Source organism: Nanorana parkeri, unplaced genomic scaffold, assembly GCF_000935625.1.
Source record: "Nanorana parkeri isolate BGI_ZX_2015 unplaced genomic scaffold, ASM93562v1 scaffold639, whole genome shotgun sequence".
NCBI classification, from domain to species: Eukaryota; Metazoa; Chordata; class Amphibia; order Anura; family Dicroglossidae; genus Nanorana; species Nanorana parkeri.
In genome coordinates, this window is record NW_017306907.1 from 411627 (window position 1) to 431947 (window position 20321).

Sequence of the window (20321 nt, forward strand, 5' to 3'; positions counted from 1 at the left end):
TTTTTTATAATTATATATTATATTATAATTTTCTAATTTCGTGTTTCAAACTTTATCATATCCGGGATGTCTACTGGACTCTTGTTTGGACAGATTTAGGTGAATTATTCCTAAGATTTACTAAGAATTACAGGCCTACAATATAAAAGAACAAATTTCCATGAAAAACAATGTACCGCTTTGGCATGCAAAAATACTGCATAATCATTCCGCCAGGGAGGTTAATCACCATAAAACCATTGCACAACGGAAGTCGTGAGATGGTTGTAAGGTGTATGGCCACCTTTAAAATGGTCCTGGCAAATAACAACATCTAGTATTGTTGGTGCTTTTACACTCTGGGGCACACCCCTTGCCCTGCATGTGACAGGGTTCGAGCCATCTGGCAGGCTTCCGTTCCCATTCCCCCTAATTTAGCAGCACCAAGATTTTGAATGGGCAGTAATGGAGCTCACTGATGTAGCAGAGATAGGGGTAAAGGGAGGGGCCTATTACATGAAGAGGGTTGTGTAAGGATTCTTTTTATTTATTCTTCTCAGATTTGCTTTAAAATATAAGTGCACTTTTAGCAGACATCCCCTCCTACAGAGTCTCTGTAATTTAATATACTTGATATCAATTTTTTGGGGTTTATTTGCTAAAGGCAAAACGGCTTTCTGCTCTGCCAGGGAATTTTCGCTAGCTTAATAAATGTGGTGAAGATTCAATTATTTTGTAATGTGTTTTTTTAATTTTTTTTTACTGAAAAGTTACCACTGGTTATGAATATTTGTAGTTGCTCAATATGTGCATTTGAAATTACTTTTGATTGATGAGTGTGATGGGAGAAATAAATTGCACTACAAAAATAATTCTGAATCGTGCATCATAAAAATTGTAAACATAATGCATATTATGATGTGCATAGTTATAATCTGCTGTAACTGGATAATGGACCTTTTTTTTTTTTATTTATTGTGAATCTTGGAGTTGCGTCCTGCTGTAGTCATCACCAGCCCCCACTGCAGAAGCAGCATCAATGCAATTTCACCATGACTCCCTGCTCTCTTGGCCACAACTGTCAATGCATATAAAAGTATTGACAGTGACACATTCAGGCACGCTCCATCACCCCTCCCATGTCCTTCCTCCATTGACTCACTGATGAGGATTGAATACAACAACACATAGCTAGGGGCATGCTATAAGTAAATTAAAGAGGGGGAAGAATTCTTGCAGATTCAGAGTAAAACTGGGTTTGCTCTACAATTAACCTCTTAGATGCCATACATGAGTAAATGTAAGTAAGTATTCTTATAGGGATACTGCTATCCAAAGTAGAAAAAAATATTAAGCATAATATACAGTATACATGAAGTATAAAATTGGATTTTGGCCCCTTTCACACAGACATGTGCATAGATCCCCTCCTGATCGGAGTGGTACGGATCGGATGTTATCGCTGCAACATCTATATCCATCCAGGAAAACTCTATCTTGCGATGGAGAAAAAAACCTGAAATAACTGGACCTCATGTCGGTCTTCGGGGGAATTGGATGTAAATGGACATGTGTCCGTGTACATCAGATTATACTCGATCCGCCATGATCAGGTCCATTGAAAAGGATCAGTGTTCTGGACCTTGCCGTGGAGTCAGGGGTAACCAGGTGTAAGCAGTTGTCCGTCCGTTTAGACTCAGCTGCCCATAGACTTAAGGTGTCCATACACTGTACGGAAATCCCGCGATCGTACGATAATCGCAAAGTGTATGGAAGGAGGGGCGGGCTTGTGATGATCGCAAGTACGATCTGCCTGTCCAAGATGGGCAGATTGTACTTTTTTAAAATTACTTTACAACCCTCGCAAGACAAAAGTCTTGCGAGGGTTGTAAAGTGTATGGCCACCTTAACATTAGGCATCCAATCAGGTCTATTATTAGGCATCCAATCTCATTCACATTTAAATTCCCATAGACCATAACAGGTCCACTGTGCTGCTTCCTAATGGGATTATATAACACCTAACACTTAACCAAACATTCAAACAGCTGAACACATAGATAGAATACTTGGGAGCTGTTTTACCTGCCAAAGGATTTATATTTCTGTTTATCCATTTCTGAGATTTACACAGCTCAACCACGCAACAAAGCCTGACTGGTGCCCTAACATTTCTCTAAAACCTCAGTACGGAGATTACACAAACATATTATAACTATTGTTGCCAAATTTAAGGTTGGGCCCATTCTTCTCGCTATGCTGGTCTGCCCGTGTTCCCTGCTGTAGGGAGGATTTACAAAGCCATTCTACAAAGCACAGTAGATGACACCACTACAGTTTGAATGTGGCAATGCACCTGCCGATTATCATACCATAATCGCGGGAAATCCCGCGATCATACGATAATCGGCAGGTGTATGGAAGGTGTGCGACTGTTTCTACTATACGGTCACACGTCTTTTGTCTTACGAGCATGTTTCTTACGATTTTCGGCGGGTTTGTGGCCTGCTCGTAAGACAAATGCCACACGGGCCGGTGTGCGCAAGCACACACTGCCCGCTCAGCTTTGCAGTCATCGGAAGCCCTCCCCTCAGCGGGGCGGGCATGCGATGATCACAAGTACGATCTGCCTGTCGGAGATGGGCAGATCGTACAAGCTTTTAATTAGCTTACAACCATCGCAAGACAAAAGTCTTGTGATGGTTGTAAAGTGTATGGCCAGCTTTAGACTGGAGGATGAATACAGTGGTGTCCTCTATCCAGCACCAGCCTGCTAACTAGACGGTGAAAGATCAGGAGAGGACTGATAAAATAATCTCTCTGCTCTCTCCCCTGGCATCATATTTCTTTTCAATACATATTCATGTAGCACATTTGATTTGCTTCCACTCCTACTCCTCCTTCTCCAAAGTGCTGCTGTATAAAGGATTGCAAGAGGGTCAAATAAAATCAAATTCTGGTGCTTACACTAATTGCACTTATAAAATACAAAAGAGTTAGAATGAATTTGGAGCCACATTAATTTGTATCTGCCTCCAGTTAAGCGTTAGGGCTTGTTCACACCATATACAGTACGTTGCAGCATGATTAGCTGCTGGAACACACTGTATCACGTAGTAAACTCCCCCCTGTGCTCTGGGGCGGAAGTTGGTGTGGCGGTGCATTAAAGTCAATGGGACCGCATCCACTCCCCCACCCACAGTGTGATTACCCACACCAGAACGCGGGCACAACAATGCCTGCGTTCCAGTCCACTGCAATTAGAGAGAATGCTGCATGCACTATTTTTTCCCATCACACTGGACATGGAACGCAGGCATTGTTGTGCCCATATTCTGGTGCAGGCGATCTCACTGCGGGTGCGGGGGGAGGGCGTGGCTGCAGTACCATTGACTTCAATGCACTGCCACACCCCCTCCAGAACGCAGGGGGGAGTTTACTGCGTGATACAGTGCGTTCCAGCAGCTAACCGCACTAGAATGCACTTAAAGAACATCCTTTGTTTTTGAAAATTACTTTTGTACAAAAATGCTAGTTTCCTGTATGTCATGCTAATTGTGAAAGTATGCTGCAAATGCAATCATGCAGAAGTTGGAACCCTAACCCAAATATGTCTCCTGAAACCGAGAATGTACAAAGAACAAATCATCAGCATAGCATTTTTAGAATGAAATCAGCAATAGCAGCCATTAACACTACGGTCATGACTTCCTTAAAGCCTAACTCAAGTCAAATGTTTTAGATAGACTGGGGACACAGTTTAAAGTTTTGGCTGACCTAAAGGGTGCATTAACACCGGAATCGGAGCCAAAAATGTGAGTCAATAGAGGTACGTGGACTTGAGTTTGCATACTGTGTTGACATCCGTTGAGTTGCGTTACGTTGTGTTTTTTTGGGGGAGAGGTTTGGTTTTTTTTTGTTTGATTTTTACACTAAGCTATATAATGTATTGGTTCTGCCTTGGGTTGACATGCCTTAGCAGTTCACACTAGTCCATTGAGTGGTGCTGAAAAAATGAATATTCATTAAGATATATTTATGTGATAATATTGCTTGATTCATTAAAGATGGACATTTCATGGGTATTACTTGTTTTTGCTTGAATTTGGATGTGAGAATAAAGAAATGTCTTTACTGATGATCTTTAGTAAATGAAGACTTTTGTCTCTAACAATAGAGTTGCAGCAAGATGAACGGCCAAATTTAAGATTGCAATCATCCAATCATGTCATGGAAGTGAAACAGTATGATTTACAAATAAACATCAGTCTAGATTTGAAGACTGGAATGGGGGGAGAATAAAGTCCACAATGGCTCATGAATTAAAGCAACCAAATTATGTTTCGCTAAGAGCACATTTAAGAAAGATACCTTGCCATGCAGTGTTTATGTAGAATGCGTCATACACCCATGTTTCTTTATCTGTCATAATTGGTTAAGTACTTTGTTTTTATCAATTGTGACTGGTTAAAAAATGTATAGTATATTTTGCATGTTAGACATAAAAGGGACAATTCCCAAATCATCCTCAGCCTCACGCCAGCATTACGGTGGAGAACATGACTGAAGGCCATCGTTTTCATGTGGGATTGGTGACCAGAAGGCTTTTGTTTTCTTATGCGACTTATATAATAAATATATTACTGATTTTATCTTAGACCATTTCTCTTTTCACATATTGGTAAATAGCATAACCCTATACATAAATTACATATATTTATGTAAAAATATATATATTTTTTAAAGTGTCTAAGTATTTTCCAAATTTACTCCAAAACCTCCCTCTGACCTTCTAGAGCAGTGGTGGTCGGCCTAATGAATATAGGGGGCCACAAGTTCTGCCACTAGCATGTCCTCAGAGACACACTATAGTTTTCATTAATTTGTGTTGCTTTAACATGCTGTAATCCATATATGTGTTATCATACGTTACCGCAACACATGGTAACCTGTGCACAGTTGTGCATGCTTTGCTATTCATTTTGGAAAAACAGAAAGAAAAAAATCAATCTGAAGAGAAACAACAAAGTGTGCATAGCACACAGTAGGTCGGGGAAATAGAAATCCCAGATATTCAGCAGGAACGGGATCCTGAAGAAATGTGGGCAACACCAGTCGATGTAAGGTGTATACCACAGATTATCAAGTAGGTTGAGGTTAAATGATCAACGAGTAGACCAGTCCATAGGGACACGTTGTGGAAGTCTGTGTCTAGAAGACGGTTGAGGAGTGGGAATGTTGATACCTCGGGATTGCAGTGATTTTGCTGCTTCTACCGGATTCAGAAGGGGGACCACCTTGTTTTGATAGGAGACAAGAAGTTTAGTGGGGAAGCCCCACCTGTAGGAGATCTTGTTTTCATGGAGTGCTGTGGTGACCGTAGCATATTCCCTTCATTTCTGGACTGTGGCAGCTGAGATGTCAGCAAAAAGCGAGATATTAGAGTATGGATACGGGAGAGTCGCTGTTTGCCTGATTAAGAACATCATCTTCTCCTTAATATGAAAAAAAAATGGATTCTGGCGATAACATTACTGGGTGTCGAGGCTGATAGATGTTTAGGTTGGAATAATCTGTGTGTTCTGTCAATGATCAGATCAGAAGGCTGATGCTCAGGGAGCAAAGCGGTGACTAGGTGCTGATGAAACATAGGATGTTCAGAAGCCCTGACTGATTCAGGGATCCCCCTAAATTTAATATGATTGCACCTAGACCTGTCTTCTAAATCCACAACTTTATCTTAATGTTGACGGATGAGCTGTTGTTGATCAGAATACGCATCTGCAAGGTCATTAAAGGCTGACGCGTAGTCACCCAGATATGTTTAAATATGATCCGTGCGTTCGCCTAGGTCAGATACCTGGGATTGTAGGCAATTCGACGTGGACTAAGTCATGCTGGAGTACCGTGCGGAGAGAAAGGAGCATCAGTTTTATGGATGCTTCAGATGCTGGGTTAGAGGATGCAGGGAGGGCTTCCAGAGAAGGTACCGATTTAGGGGGACCATGTGGCATAGAAGAAGGGGCAGCAGATTGTGTCTTACTTACAGCACGGTTGGATTGCGGTGAGTTCAGTGGGGATGTAGTTGGACGTTTGGACATCTCTTTCAGCTGTGTCAGCAGTGCTCTGTTCTATGTCAGAATCAGAAATGACTGTGGAACCTCTGAGGATCCCCTTGCACGTGTTGCTTAGGCGCCATTTTGGTTACCTGAGGAGGGCAGCATAGGGTAGAAGTCTGTGAGCCTCCAAGGTCCTTTAGCTTTGTTTTTACCCTTGGATATGATGCTCGAGGATGTCGGCACCCGGCCGGTTGTGAAGAGGAATCCGAACGATTCCTATGTGGGCTGTGAGTAGCTGTGAAGCAGAATCCCGTAGCGCTGCTCCGGATGATGCGGTCATATCGATCCGTGCCCAAACCACACCCCCCTTTGATATTAATTTTTAATGACATCCCAACTCACTGTGCATTCCGGTGTGCTGCACTGAAAAAAGTCATGTCCGATTCTTAATGTGGGATAAAATGTTTTAAAATTCTGAATAGCATTGCACTTGCTTTTGCAGTAAATGCAAATCTCACCCAGAACATCCAACATATTTGGTGTGACCCCAGGATAGATTGCTAAAGGGTTTTTTCAAAAAAGTCATTAATATCCTTTTTTAAATTTCTTTTCATGGGGGAGCTGCATTTGGTCACTGGAAACCTGATCCCACCCTCTATGCAGCTTTGCAGGAACAGGTCACTTCTGATAGTGATCTACTGCTGGCTGCCATTAGTCAGCAATAGATCACTATCACAGTGATGAACTGCTGCAAGGAACGGCCGCACAGGACTTCTTTAGCTCTGCCTGAGCTTCCATTCTATTAGGAAATACAGTGATGTTGTTTTCACTTGTAACCACATTGTTTTGTATTGTGTTTTTTTTTAAGCATGTTAGATTTTTATTGAGAGAACAAAAGTAAAATCAATACAGATATGATCTAAAAGTGACATGGATCATAGATCATGTATCAGTACGCAGACTGTGATCTAGACATGCATAACGAATATATCTAAGCAATACTAAATAAGAACCCAAATCACCATATGGTGAGAAACACTTTAGCGACTCTGTATTGCGGGTACTAATATATAAACAGCTACAACCAGTTAACCCTACAGCCGTGAGGGTCGGTACTGTGAGTAGAAGACCAAATCTCTATGGCGTGGGAACTCGTGGGCATATCAGAAGGACCAAGCCTCCTTATGTACAATAGGTGGGAACTGCAGTTACCTTTGGAAAATTAGGGACCAAGGACATCCAGTGATCCTAGGGAGCCAGTCAATTGGGCTTCTAGATACCACTTAGAAAATCGAAAAATGGACATCAAATCTTGCAATTGCTGCAGCGAAAATTCCGATGTAATATAGGATGTCCAAGTGTCGAAGAAGATTTTAGTGCGTAATTGGTTAAATTTCTTATCTAGTTCATACAGCAGTAACAGGCGATTGAGCAGGGGGCGGAAGGTGTCCATGGATGGAGGCTCAGGTACGATCCAGTTACATAGAATAGCCTTTTTTGCTGTCAAGAGGCAAAGATGCTCCCAGCGGGTCGGGTGAGAGGGAGTATCGCTTAAGGGGTTTTGTACTGTGTTTACATATCTTGCTGCCAACACTCTTATGGAGCGCTCAGTAGCAGGGGCCGAAGCCCAGAAGCTTTTTGATTTTGCTCCTAAGTTTAGTTCTGGACCGAGGCGGTAATTGACAATTGGCTGTTCCAGAGTTATAGCGCTGACAGTTGAGTCGCTGTCACTCAGCATGCAGCCCACTGTGCTGCAGAGATAATTAGAAGGCTGCTTCTTGGGCGCCAAGGCTCAGACATTCACAATTAAGGACCTACAAATAGCAGTGTGGTCTTCACAGTATTTCATGTCTACAAAGACATGCTGACACATACATGTAGTCCCACCTACACAGGAAGTACTACAGCATGCTGCCACTTTCGGCCCCACATTAGGTGGTTCTCTACAGGCATGCTGGAACTTGTAGTGCCACAAATAACCCCACAAGGGGCACACCGCAATGCAGCCAAACCTCCATGACACATACCCTGTACCCTGATCACACCTGGACTAACAGAAAGGCATTGCAACAACTGCCTGCAGGGCCTGTTCTTCTGTGTAGATCTCTTTCTGTGATGTCATAGAGTGGCAGGGAAGCCTGAAGGAGGAAGCTTTGTTACACATGTTGTTTACATCACTTGCTGCCAGCTCTCATATGGAGAACTCAGTAGCAGGAGCAGAAGCCCAGGAGCTGATCATTTCAGCTCCTAGGTTGAGCACTGGCCCGAGGCTGTCACTGGCAGCAGGCAAATCCAGCATTAAAGCCCACTGAAGCCACTTTCGTTCAGCATGCAGCCCTCTGTGCTCCAGACTTGATTAAAGGCCGGGAGTACAATAGGCTTAATGCTAAATGCTGGAAGGCAGCTTTGGGCCTGCGGGCCATTTGTTGGGCACTAGAGCATGTCCCAACATTATTTTGCCTTGTTCCCGAAGTGAGAACCAATTATTATTACTCCATTTGACATCTTCACCAGGTTTGTAAAATTCTTGCAGGGGCAGCTGCTCGGAGGTCAATTCCTATTGACACAGGCACGCTCCCCAGAAGTGCATCTCTCAAAAGGCCTTATCCTATACACAATGGGGGGAATTTATCAAAACTGGAGCAGACAAAATCTGGAGCAGATTTGCACTGCAACCAATCAGCTTCTCTGTCTCAATTTCAAATCTTACCTGAGCAAACTGAAGAGAGATACTGATTGGTTGCCATGGGCAACTGCTCCAGATTGTGGCTCCTCCAGTTTTGATGAATTGCCCCCCAATGCGTGTGCAGGCTTTTGGAAGTCAAGGGAGCAGCATAGTATTGGTGTGCATGTAGAGAAGGACTAATAGTGGTGGTGAATGGGCAGAGTTCTGTAGTCCAGCAGGTGGGATTGACAACCATGGCTGGGATTTCATCCCAATCTGGAAATTAGGGGCATACCTGATGTCTTGCTCATCAATGAGTACTTGTAATGTTTGTCTAAGGATTAACTATGCAAAAATGTAAAAGTATTGCAGATATGTACTGATTCTTTTTTTTTTTTAGTTTACCCAGACATACACTCCAGCTTCACTTGTGCATTGCGTGGAATTCAATGTGAGCAATAGTATAATTTTATTCAACACATACACGTACTTTACAAAGTGAACATGATTGCTAAGGAATCATAATGCAGCATAATAAACACAAAATATAACAGACATCTCTTGAGTAACGTAGTAAACAGTCCTAATATTACTCATAAGGACTTGTTAATAATAACACATTACACACATTTATCTGCAAAGGGCAAGGCCGCAGCTTTTGTTTCACATTTCATTTATAAAGTCAGCAATGAAAATTGCATTAACTTTTCAATGACCAAAAAATGCAGTCCAGCACATAAAGCCAAAACAAATAAAAAGCTGAAAAGAGCTGCCAAGCAGAACAACTGACTTCCCACTTCATTTTCTATATAATCTGAAACAATTTTGAATCCTGACAAGGTTAAAACAGCTCTATATAATAAAAAAACAAAAACAGTTAAAGCCTATCTCCAGGAAAAATAACTTATCTATGCAGTGGGGCTACCCCCACACTGCAAGGCTTATCTGCTTGTTTAGGTCTAGGGGACCTGTTTAAAGCTCACATAGACTCTAAGCCAGTGTCTGCAGCCTCTTCCCCCTGCTCAGAGGCTCGTTGACATGATCACGTTCCCATAGCCCTACATTATACGTAATTGGAGGGAAAGACCACAAGCTGGAGTGCAGTGGGGAGCGGAGAAGGCAAACTGCCAGGGGAGCGGGGATCAGGTAAGTAAAAGTCCTTTACAGAGCTCCCCTAGTCATTAAAGAGCAGATAACCCTTGCAGTGTAGGGGCAAGAGGAGTTAACTTTTTCCATGGAGGTATTTAATGAAATACAGAGAGAAAATAAAGGGGAGGGCAAAGGGGTTAGGGGAGTGAATAATTGTTCATTGACAAAGTGAGAAAAATTACCTTATTTTGATTAAATACGTAGCAGTAAGGCAGAGCAGATGCTCCTTTTGAACTACAAGTCAGGGCTCTTCCCACAAGGGTCTAGGGACCTCATTTTATACTCCTTTTGTAATTCAACTCTATGTACAGTATCTCTGTGTGCATACCTCTCAGTCCTGAGATCAGCAAAGGGACACCATTTTGTGCCTAACATCAAGCTTAACCTAATAACTCCCTTTTTATATAACCAACACACAGTGTGTGTTAAAGAAAATTATAGACCAAGATAAACCAAAGCAGCCACTTTAGGTTGGCATTTATAGGTATTTCACTGCGCTGTAAATGTATATAATTGACTTAACCCAAATTAAGCCAATAAAAAGAAAACCATTAGCCCTACAGAAAATATTCAAACCACTGTTCAGGGAACTATGCTAAGCTGTGATCTAATGGACATGTCGCATGATATCTGCCTTTTGGTCACAGGTCTTTGGTGTTTCTTAAACAAGTCACAAGCCTTTAGATCTGACCAAAGCCAGAAATTGCCTTCCTCTCCTTCTTCTCTGGCTCTGGGAAGCTAAAAAAAGGTCTACTGCATGTTTTCCTTATAGCAGCTAGAGTTGTAATTCCAAGACTTTAGCAGTCAACTCTTCCTCTTTCTGTCAAACAATGGATTGTTGAACTCAATCGGTTGTAACACATTGAGGAGCTAATGGTCCACCTACATGACAGATATGAGCAATACACTTGTATGTGGACTATCTGGATTGCGTTTACGAGCGCTGAGCACTTCAAAACATATCTACTGTAATGGCTGTCAGCAGCCACCATGTTGTGTGGTTGCTTGCTTCCCCCAGGTAATCTCAACATCTGCTCTTGTTCTTCACACTGTTGTATGTTTGAAAATAAATAAACCTACAGTATGTTACTTAAAAAACAAAAAAGAAGTCTATTAGTCAAAAGTTCATCACACGGGTTACAATCTGGCTGCACAATCAACTTTAGATCTGCCAATAACTGTGTAGTGCAAAGGCCTACTTGACTGGATACAAATCCATTGAATATTTAAGTGGTAGGTCTTCATATTACAAAGTTTTGCTAAATCTAAAGTTGACTAGACAAAAGATTGTATGTTCTAATTGTAATGTGTATGGTGAGCTAATAGGGGATTTTACATGCACCTTGGGAATTGTTCTCTATGTACAATAAATATAGACAGAGCTGTTTAAATGAGTGTTGGTGAAGGAGACTTCGATTCTTTCTGGCTGCTTTCTGGTCATACGTCACAGCAACATCTGCTGTGGACCCACGCTGCACCCATGGAAGCAGATTCTAGCAGTTACACACAATACAGTCAATAAAACATGCTGGCAAGCAACAGTAATCTTAAGCCCTGAATCACACCTAAGCATTTTTGTAGCTTGAAGCTCAAAGCTTCAAAAGGCTCAACAACCAAAATCCCATGCTTTTAAATTGTGCCTGTTCACATATGAGCGCTGAGGCGCTTGTAGCTCAATGCCTGATGCTCAAAACTGTACATGAGCTACATTTAAAGCAGAATGGACGTTTTTCAAATTAAATTAAAATAACAAAGCTTTATAAACCACTTGATGACTGCGGTGGTAAACCCCCTTCCTGGCCAGGCCATTTTTCAATATTTAGTGCTGCGGTACTTTGACTGACAATTATTCCGTATTACAACGCTGTACTGAAATGAATTTTATACCATTTTTTGAGGACAGATTTTTTTTTTACTATATAATGAAAGTAGTTCAGAAAATGTAGAAACAAAAAAAACTGTTTTCCCTACGTTATGTTATAAAACATTTATTATTACCCAATTTTTTGGTCAAATATAAAAGACGGGGTCACGTCGGGTAAATAGGCACTAAACATGTCAAGCTTTAAAATTGCGTGCACCCGCGAAATCGCAAAAAACTACCATACCCAAAATTGCTCATAGACGATGCTTTAAAAGCTTTTACTGCTCATCAATTTAGTTTAAACAGTGATTGATGGCCCTAGAATCATTTCTCTAAGTCCGATGTTCGCGGCGATATGTAGCATGTGTGGCGTTATCGTTTTTGCACGTAGGTGCACCTGGCGCGTATTTACCTTTATATGTGCATGCACACGAGGGCAAGGGACTTACATTTTTTGGGGTGTTTGTTATTTAATATCAGTGACTTTCATTTTTTATTGCTATCACATAGGCGGCTAACAAGCCTCTACTTCAGCTAACAAGCCCCCTATGTCATAACAAATATACAATGACAGGTCACATGGAGACATCAGGGGGGACACCCAAATAAGCTGATGAAGCAGAGATCTGCTTCTCCAACTTCTTCTCTGGCTATAGCAGCCAAAGAAATGATAGCTAAAGGCGGAAGTGATGTAATACACATCACTTCCGCCTTTAGAGATCGAAGCAGAGGTCTGCAAGTAGGAGAATGCTGATCTCTCCTCCGTGTACAATTGAGTGGCTGCTGTGCTGGTCCCAGGACAGCAAGGGGGACAGTGGAGCCTGAGATAACCGGCAGCAGAGGGAGGCGCAGCAGCAGAGAGGGGCGCTCTGTGCGTTGTCATACAAGCGATCGGCCAGCTGTAGAGGCGGCTGAACGCTTGAATGCAACAGCCGATAATGACTGTATACATTTCTGGCAGGATTCTTCTCAGCATTGCGCCAAATTGCCTGTGTTATTTGTACTTCAGCTGGCTTTGTGACAGCTGTGAGCAGGAAGCACTCTGATTAAAGAGCTTCCTGCCCCACTGACCACATACCAAAAGTGGAGGATCCCAAAAACCATGGCGGGGGGTGCGGCACCACCTATGCAGACTGCTACAAGTGATCTGGGCGGCTACATAGCCACCCAAATCACTTGTAAAGAACAAACTCCACCTGCTTCAGCAGCAGCAATGATCTTGGTAAAACCACTTCAGAACCAGTATATATTTTGGCATGGCGTGGCAATACCACGGTATAATGTGGCCTCAAAGTCGTCCAGGACTCCCAGCAAGAGGGGCTGAGCGGCTCCAGGAATGTACAGTTACCAGGGAAGAGCTGGCTTTACAACTCATTCCGGGTTTTCTGGATTATAGTTGGGATTCTGGAGCCGGGAGATTTCTAAGAGAACTGGGAGGGAAGAAATCTCCATTCCTGGGTCCGTGCTTTAGTGGTGACCAGCACCAAATGATGGTGCACCTGTGCACAGCCCTTATGAGGAGGATGCTGGGTCAGGTCCAGGGCTCCACCTGGGTGACAGAGGAGGTCTCTGCAGGAGTCAGGAGGGCTCCACCCTGGGACCAGTCTGTGGCTGGCGGACTGAGGAGTGTGTCACCTGTGTAGTGAAAACGTTTGGTATAAGACAACCTAAAGTCAGTGGACTTTGAAAGTGCTGTTTTGGATGTGCATATGTTCCTGTGCAAGAGATGATAACGAACCCCTGCGAGGGTAATCAAATTGTTTTGAGAACTTTAATTTAATAAAAGTGGGCAAGGATGCCCTAAAAATAAGTCATAAGCGAGTGGATGTATCCTTAATGCGCTACCATTGGAAGCTAAATCTCACTATATATATATATATATATATATAAATATAAACAATTTTTGCTGAAATATTAGGCTTCAATCCAGGGATTTGCCCCACAGTTATTTTCTCTGCCACATGGGTCCAGCATCATTCAATCCATTTTCCCTGAGTCCATGTCATCTTGAACCTCCCCCAGCCAACAGACAGTAAAACGAGAAGCAGCACAGTGGTGAGCTAATCTTTCTGCCAATCTGCTTTCTCCTCCTATCAACATGCTTTGTGTCAGCACATTAATTGACTGGCTCTTTGTGCTGCTTCTTCCACTAACACACCAGTCATTTAATTAGCTGCCAGCCCTACACTGAATAAGCAAACTATTTTTGGAGTTTAAAAGGGGAAGACTAGTTATAGGTTATAACAATCACATTATATGACAATGACTCAGTCAAAAAATTCTGAAAAGCCTTAATAACAATCACTGAGGCAAACAAACCAAAATTGGTATTAACAAATAATAAAGGGCAAGTGCATGCAAACTCTGTATTCCAGCTGTGGATAATGGTTCATAGAGTGAATCAACCTTGGTGACTCTCGTGCTGGAGTCCATGGCTCCAGACCTCAGCCATTATGGAGCCAAGCAAAGTCTTACTCCTTTTAGTTCTGTAGTATAATAGAGGCTAATTGACAGAAGAATACACTTCCAACAAGTCATGCAGCAGGTGGGTGGAGCTGGTCATTTTGGTACCAACCAAGGTGCCAAGTAAGCAATGAGTCTGTCCCTTTGTACCCACCAGACCTCACTAACTATGGCACAGAGTTATTAAGAGATACAGTATAAGAAACAAGCAGGTTATCGAACCCACAGCAAGCAAAGGTAAATGATCAGTTTTGGTTGAACTTCACCTTTAAGTTAATTAAGTAAATGATTACTCACCTTTCTGAGGCCGGTACTTTTTAGCTCCAACGCATCCATCGTGTAGTTGACCCTTCGGCCATAATGGTCAAACTGGACATTTCCAGTTAGCCCCTGTATTCGAACCTGTAATAAAAATACATTTGCACCAAGTCAGCATCAGCTCTTCATAAATAAAAACTCTGTAGGTGGTAAAGAATTCTAAGCAGTACCTGTTTTAATGTTCTCTCCATATCAATTCCCTGACCCCATGGAGCAGCAGGATTAGCAAGACAGTCTCCTGCATTTCCTCTTCTTGAAAGATCAATTTTTTGTCTTCTTAAATTACGGAATGCTTCAGCCATCACAAGTACACCATCGTAAGTCAGGGCAGATGTATACTGCAAGAAAAAAAAATAGGAAACTGCTTTACCTATGATGTGGGGACTATTGTATATGTGGAGGGGCTTTAAAATGATTTTAAATTAAAGATTTTTCTGTGCAGATGGCATAGCTAAGACTGTAACACACAATCCCACCTAGGGGCACCACACATCAATGTATGACATGCTTATTACATTGGAATAGAGACACCTTCCTTCCTCTGTGACGATCTATCTATCTATCTATCTATCTATCTATCTATCTATCTATCTATCTATCCCATATCTCCCTGTAATATCTCTCTCTTATCTATCTATCTATCTATCTATCTATCTATCTATCTATCTATCTATCTATCTATCTATCTATCCCATATCTCCCTGTAACATATCTCTCTCATCTATCTATCTATCTATCTATCTATCTATCTATCTATCTATCTATCTATCTATCTATCGATCTATCTATCTCATATCTCCCTGTAATCTCTCTCTCTCTTATCTATCTATCTATCTATCTATCTATCTATCTATCTATCTATCTATCTATCTTTCTATCCCATGGCTCCCTGTAATCTCTCTCTCCTGTATTTCTGTCCGTCTGCCTATTTTATATCCCTCTAGTCTGTTCATATCATATCTCCCTGTAATCTGTCTATCCTATCCTATACTATGTGCATGTAAACTGTCCTTCAATCCTTCTTTTTGTTCATCTCTAGTGTCTATCTATCAATCTGTCAATTTAGTTCTACGCTGTATTTCCTCACATACTAGTCTACAGTTCTTGTAGAACTTTACTTTACACACTCTAATTTCACCAATCTCTTCTCCCTGTTAGAAAATACAAGGCCCCCAGTACCTCTCATAGCTCTAATAGCTTTGAGGTCAAATGGTAAGTGAATATATGAACTAGGCCATTAATGAGCAGGTCTGATAACACTGCAATGTGGCATTCTGCTTCCAAGTAAACTTGTTCCTGGTCAAGAAGCACTTTATTTTCAAATAAATAATTAATGTTCCGGTCAAGCTGTATCTATGGCCTCTTCAACGAGTATCTTTTGAATTGGCAATAGTAGATGATCTACTCCCTGGGGATTTTCCAGTACAAGGTACGAATATAAAGGGAAAGGAACAAGAGCATGTATATGAGGCATTATAAAATGCTATAATCTATAATACACTGTATATAAAGAGGAAGAAAGAGTGCACAGGTGTTGCAAGCAAAATTAATTTCACAGCTGGATCAAAACAAATATTTCAGATAGGTCGCCATAGTAGGCAAATAGGCTAATGAACTAAAGGAATACTGTCTGTTCACAAGGGGTTGATTTATAACCCGTTTGCACAGCAAACAGCTATTACATTTCTTATGCTCTTCAGCTCCATCTAGTGGCCATAATGTGCTGTGAATCTCATTCACACAGCTGTTCAGCTGTGTGAATAGGTTTTGTATTAACCTCAATGCGTTGTAGTACAAAGGGTAAAGCTGTGTTTACTTGAAAGCCTTTTTTGGAAGAAAAAAAGGGTATTTGCTAGGGTATGATTGGGTGAATGAAGAGAACACAACTTCACCTTATTTACTAAACTCAGCGAGCATTGTTTTTGTAAAGTGGACATCCTCTACTCCTTGAATCCCAGATTGTGGGTAATTAGTATAATAGATTTTAATATATTTCAGGGTTAAGCTACCTAAACGTGTGTGCAGGATGGACACATGGAGGTCTATTTATAAACACTGTTCGGAGCCATTTGGCCTGCAAATCGCTGTAAACATTCCTTCTGTGTGAATAGAGGTAAAACCAAAGGTTCTTAATATATTTTCTTTTCAGGTTGAATGTAATATTCAGAAAATACCACATCATGGCCACTAGATGGAGCAGATGAGCACAGGAAATACATAGTAACAATGTATTACATTTAGGTTTAGGTTTCTGTTTACAGAAAAATGAGTTCCATTCCTATATAACCCCTGCCATTTCCTTTAAGCCACACCCACTTTTGCTGTTATTTCCTATGGTGGTCTCCAGGTACCCCAGTTAAACTGTGAATATGAAAAATATCAACATGGCTCTAAAATTAACTATGCTGAGATCAACCGGAGGGGCCCTATAAACTCATATGAACTGACCCTTTAACGTTCAATTCCACACTGTAAATTAATATACTGATTTTTAACAGATTGAGGGTACTTAGTATTATCATTTCAAGTGTTGGTTTCATTATTTTAGCATGCTCTGACCATCTTTTGTAACCTGTTGGCAGGATCTGACCATCTTTTGTAACATGTTGGCAGGCGCTGACTGTCTTTTGTAACCTGTTGGCATGCTCTGCCCATCTTTTGTAACCTGTTGGCAGGATCTGACCATCTTTTGTAACATGTTGGCAGGCGCTGACTGTCTTTTGTAACATGTTGGCATGCTCTGCCATCTTTTGTAACCTGTTGGCATGCTCTGACTGTCTTTTGTAACCTGTTGGCAGATTCTGACTGTCTTTTGTAACCTGTTGGCATGCTCTGACTGTCTTTTGTAACCTGTTGGCATGCTCTGACTGTCTTTTGTAACCTGTTGGCATGCTCTGACTGTCTTTTGTAACCTGTTGGCAGATTCTGACTGTCTTTTGTAACATGTTGGCATGCTCTGCCCATCTTTTGTAACATGTTGGCAATCTCTGACTGTCTTTTGTAACATGTTGGCATGCTCTGCCCATCTTTTGTAACATGTTGGCAAGCTCAGAGGCTCCATTCACATATAGTGTTTGGATTTCCCGCGCAGTTTTCTGTGCAGAAGATCACGCGGCACTAAAATCTTTCATCTGCATAGATTCCGATTGTTTGCAGATATCACTATAGCCACGAACGTGCAGAGCCCCTCCACGTACGGCCGAATACGCACGGACAACCGCTCCTGTGTGAATGGAGCCTTACTGTCTTTTTTAACATGTTGGCAGGTTCTGACTATCTTTTGTAACATGTTGGCATGCTCTACCCGTCTTTTGTAACATGTTGGCATGCTCTGCCTGTCTTTTGTAACATGTTGGCATGCTCTGCCTGTCTTTTGTAACATGTTGGCATGCTCTGACTGTCTTTTGTAACATGTTGGCAGGTTCTGACTCTTTTGCAACATATGAACTGCGCAAAGTATGAACATAGCTCTGAAATCATTTATTCTGACATAGACTGGTGGCCAAACTAACTCATATAAACTGACCCTTTAAGTTTAAAGTTTAACTTGACTTTTGTTGAGAAAAAACAACCCCCTCTGGGTGATCAATGTACACTGCAAGGATTTTAAACTTGTTGCAGATTCCTACCTCTTTCTGTGCTCACTATGTCCTTTCCAGACTGATTCCTGAATGGAAGGGTCAGCCTTCATTCTAACCATCTGGTGTACTTTCAGTGCTCTAAAGAGGAAAGGTGCAGTGCGTGCTTCCCTTTAGAAGTAGTTAACCCTTAGGGAGAATCTCACCAAAAATAAAATTTCTGCTGAAGGGCATGTCTACAAGTTTACTTGTATCTTAGTGCAGGTTTCTGACAAAATCAGTGAGCCAATCACACAAGCAGGAAATTACATCTCTGAAGGTATTTTGTACACCGGCAGCGTACAAAACACCATTTGGTCATCATATTGCATTGAAGTTTTAGAAAATGACAGAAGATTCAGATTGGAATTGAAAAGGTAATTTTTATCTAATTACATGATGGCTTATGCAGCAATTTTATATGATATAATATATATGCTATATCATTTTTTTCTGAGGAAGGTAGAGTTTTCATTTAAGTCCACATAGTAAATGGTAGAGCTTCTAATTTTCAAACATTATTATGTAAGAAAAATGGAGATGATACAAAAAAAACAAATCAAATTTCTGTAAAATTTTAAAATAAATCCATTAAATCTATTTGTGTGATTTTGTTTGTATTTTGTTTTGCCAATGCCGCCTCTGTAATTGCATCAATATGTATCTTCTGTGTATGAAATATTAACATCTATCTGTAATTGTCTTCTGAAATCATAAAAGCGTGACGAGGGATGTATTTGGACTTTTCAACTACCCCTCATCCTTGCCCTGGAAAACTGGAGGAACAGATGTATGTATTTTACCAGTACAAGCGGAGTATAAAAAATATAGGCTAAGAAAAAAAAGAAGGTCTGAGGCTTTCTATAATCACTCTGTCATGTCCCTAATATAATTTAGTTGCTAAGGCCATTGTTCTGTTGGGATGTATTGCTGGTACCTGTCACCTAGACTCAGTGAGGGCAGCCATGTAGTGAACTGAGCAGATATCATATTGCCATTGCATGCTGTGCTCTTGTGCTTATGAGATTTATGGAATTGAATCAGCTTGGAAGCAGCCACCTGCATCATCAGCATTCCAGAACAGCCACAAGCACTACATACGGCCTTGTTTCAGAACGGTATGATATATAATATATGCTATTTTACACCCCATCAACTCTGTCTTTTTATGGGTTCTAAATCTGCACAGAATTACATCAGATATCCAACTCATGAGTACATATGACCACCTCTGAATGTGTCTGACCACGTAGAACACATATACTAAGAATTAGGTTTTGAAGGCTTCACATAATGTACTGTGTGGTCAGTAACAGTGAACTACAACCAAAGCTCACTTTTTTTAAATAAGAATTCTTATCCTGCTGTTTTAGATTTGTGAATTCTAATTGGTCTTCTGCAAACTCGTGCTATTTTCGTGCAGTTCTTCGAAGAATGCAGAAAGAGGCCCTGCACAAAAATGTGGCTGCTTGAGTAGCAAATAGAGCCACAAGTAGTTGCAATTTTTGCAAAGGCGGTTCTGGACAAGGTTTTATACATTTGACCTACAAAGGTTGCTTGTTTTACCTTAATCTGATTTTCTGTTTCAGCAATACTCTGCAAGCTTCAAGCATATACTTCTGGATTAAAATTCAACTTTTTGTCATAACTTTTTGGCAACTTCTTTTTCACTCTCTGAGGCAGCAAGGAGCCATGAATGAGTGGAGTTGAGAATCAGGATTTGGTATTCCCGGAGCAGCAGGTAATTGGCAACTTGGCAATTTTAAAGTGACACTAGACTCAGGAGTTAAAACTTAAAAATGCATTCAAGTACTCTAATGATTAACAATAATGTAATTTATTTGTGTATCACTCAGCTGTAGATCCTCAAATCATCTCTGAATTGGTGCTGACACTGTCCTTCCTTCTGGAGGGTGGCTACTTTTGTTCCCCATGGTCCTTATGTGTGTTGTAAAGTAGTCACCGCTCCAAGCTCCCTCCTGTGATGAACTACAGTCTCATGTTTAGTTTACTAATTTGTTTAGTTTACTAATTTGTATTGACATTGAGTGAGCTTAGAGCTCCAAGCTCACTCAATCTCAATACAAATTAGTAAACTAAACATGAGACTGTAGTTCATCACAGGAGGGAGCTTGGAACAGTGGCTACTTAACAACACACACAGGGACCATGGGGAACAAAAGCGGCCACCCTCCAGAAGGAAGGAC

The 20321-nt window shown here is 41.2% G+C and overlaps 1 protein-coding gene across 8 annotated transcripts in view; it reads right to left on the reverse strand.

The window, feature by feature from the left end:
• The window catches only part of GRIA4 (glutamate ionotropic receptor AMPA type subunit 4), a 288436-nt gene that overhangs the window by 79329 nt on the left and 188786 nt on the right, over window positions 1-20321 (reverse strand). For all 8 annotated transcript variants that reach the window (XM_018563191.1, XM_018563190.1, XM_018563195.1 and 5 more), the window contains exons 7-8: window positions 14668-14835; window positions 14477-14581 (exon numbers count right to left, since the gene is read on the reverse strand). In XM_018563191.1, the coding sequence (XP_018418693.1) occupies window positions 14477-14581; window positions 14668-14835 (273 nt within the window). The remainder of the gene's footprint in view (window positions 1-14476; window positions 14582-14667; window positions 14836-20321) is intronic.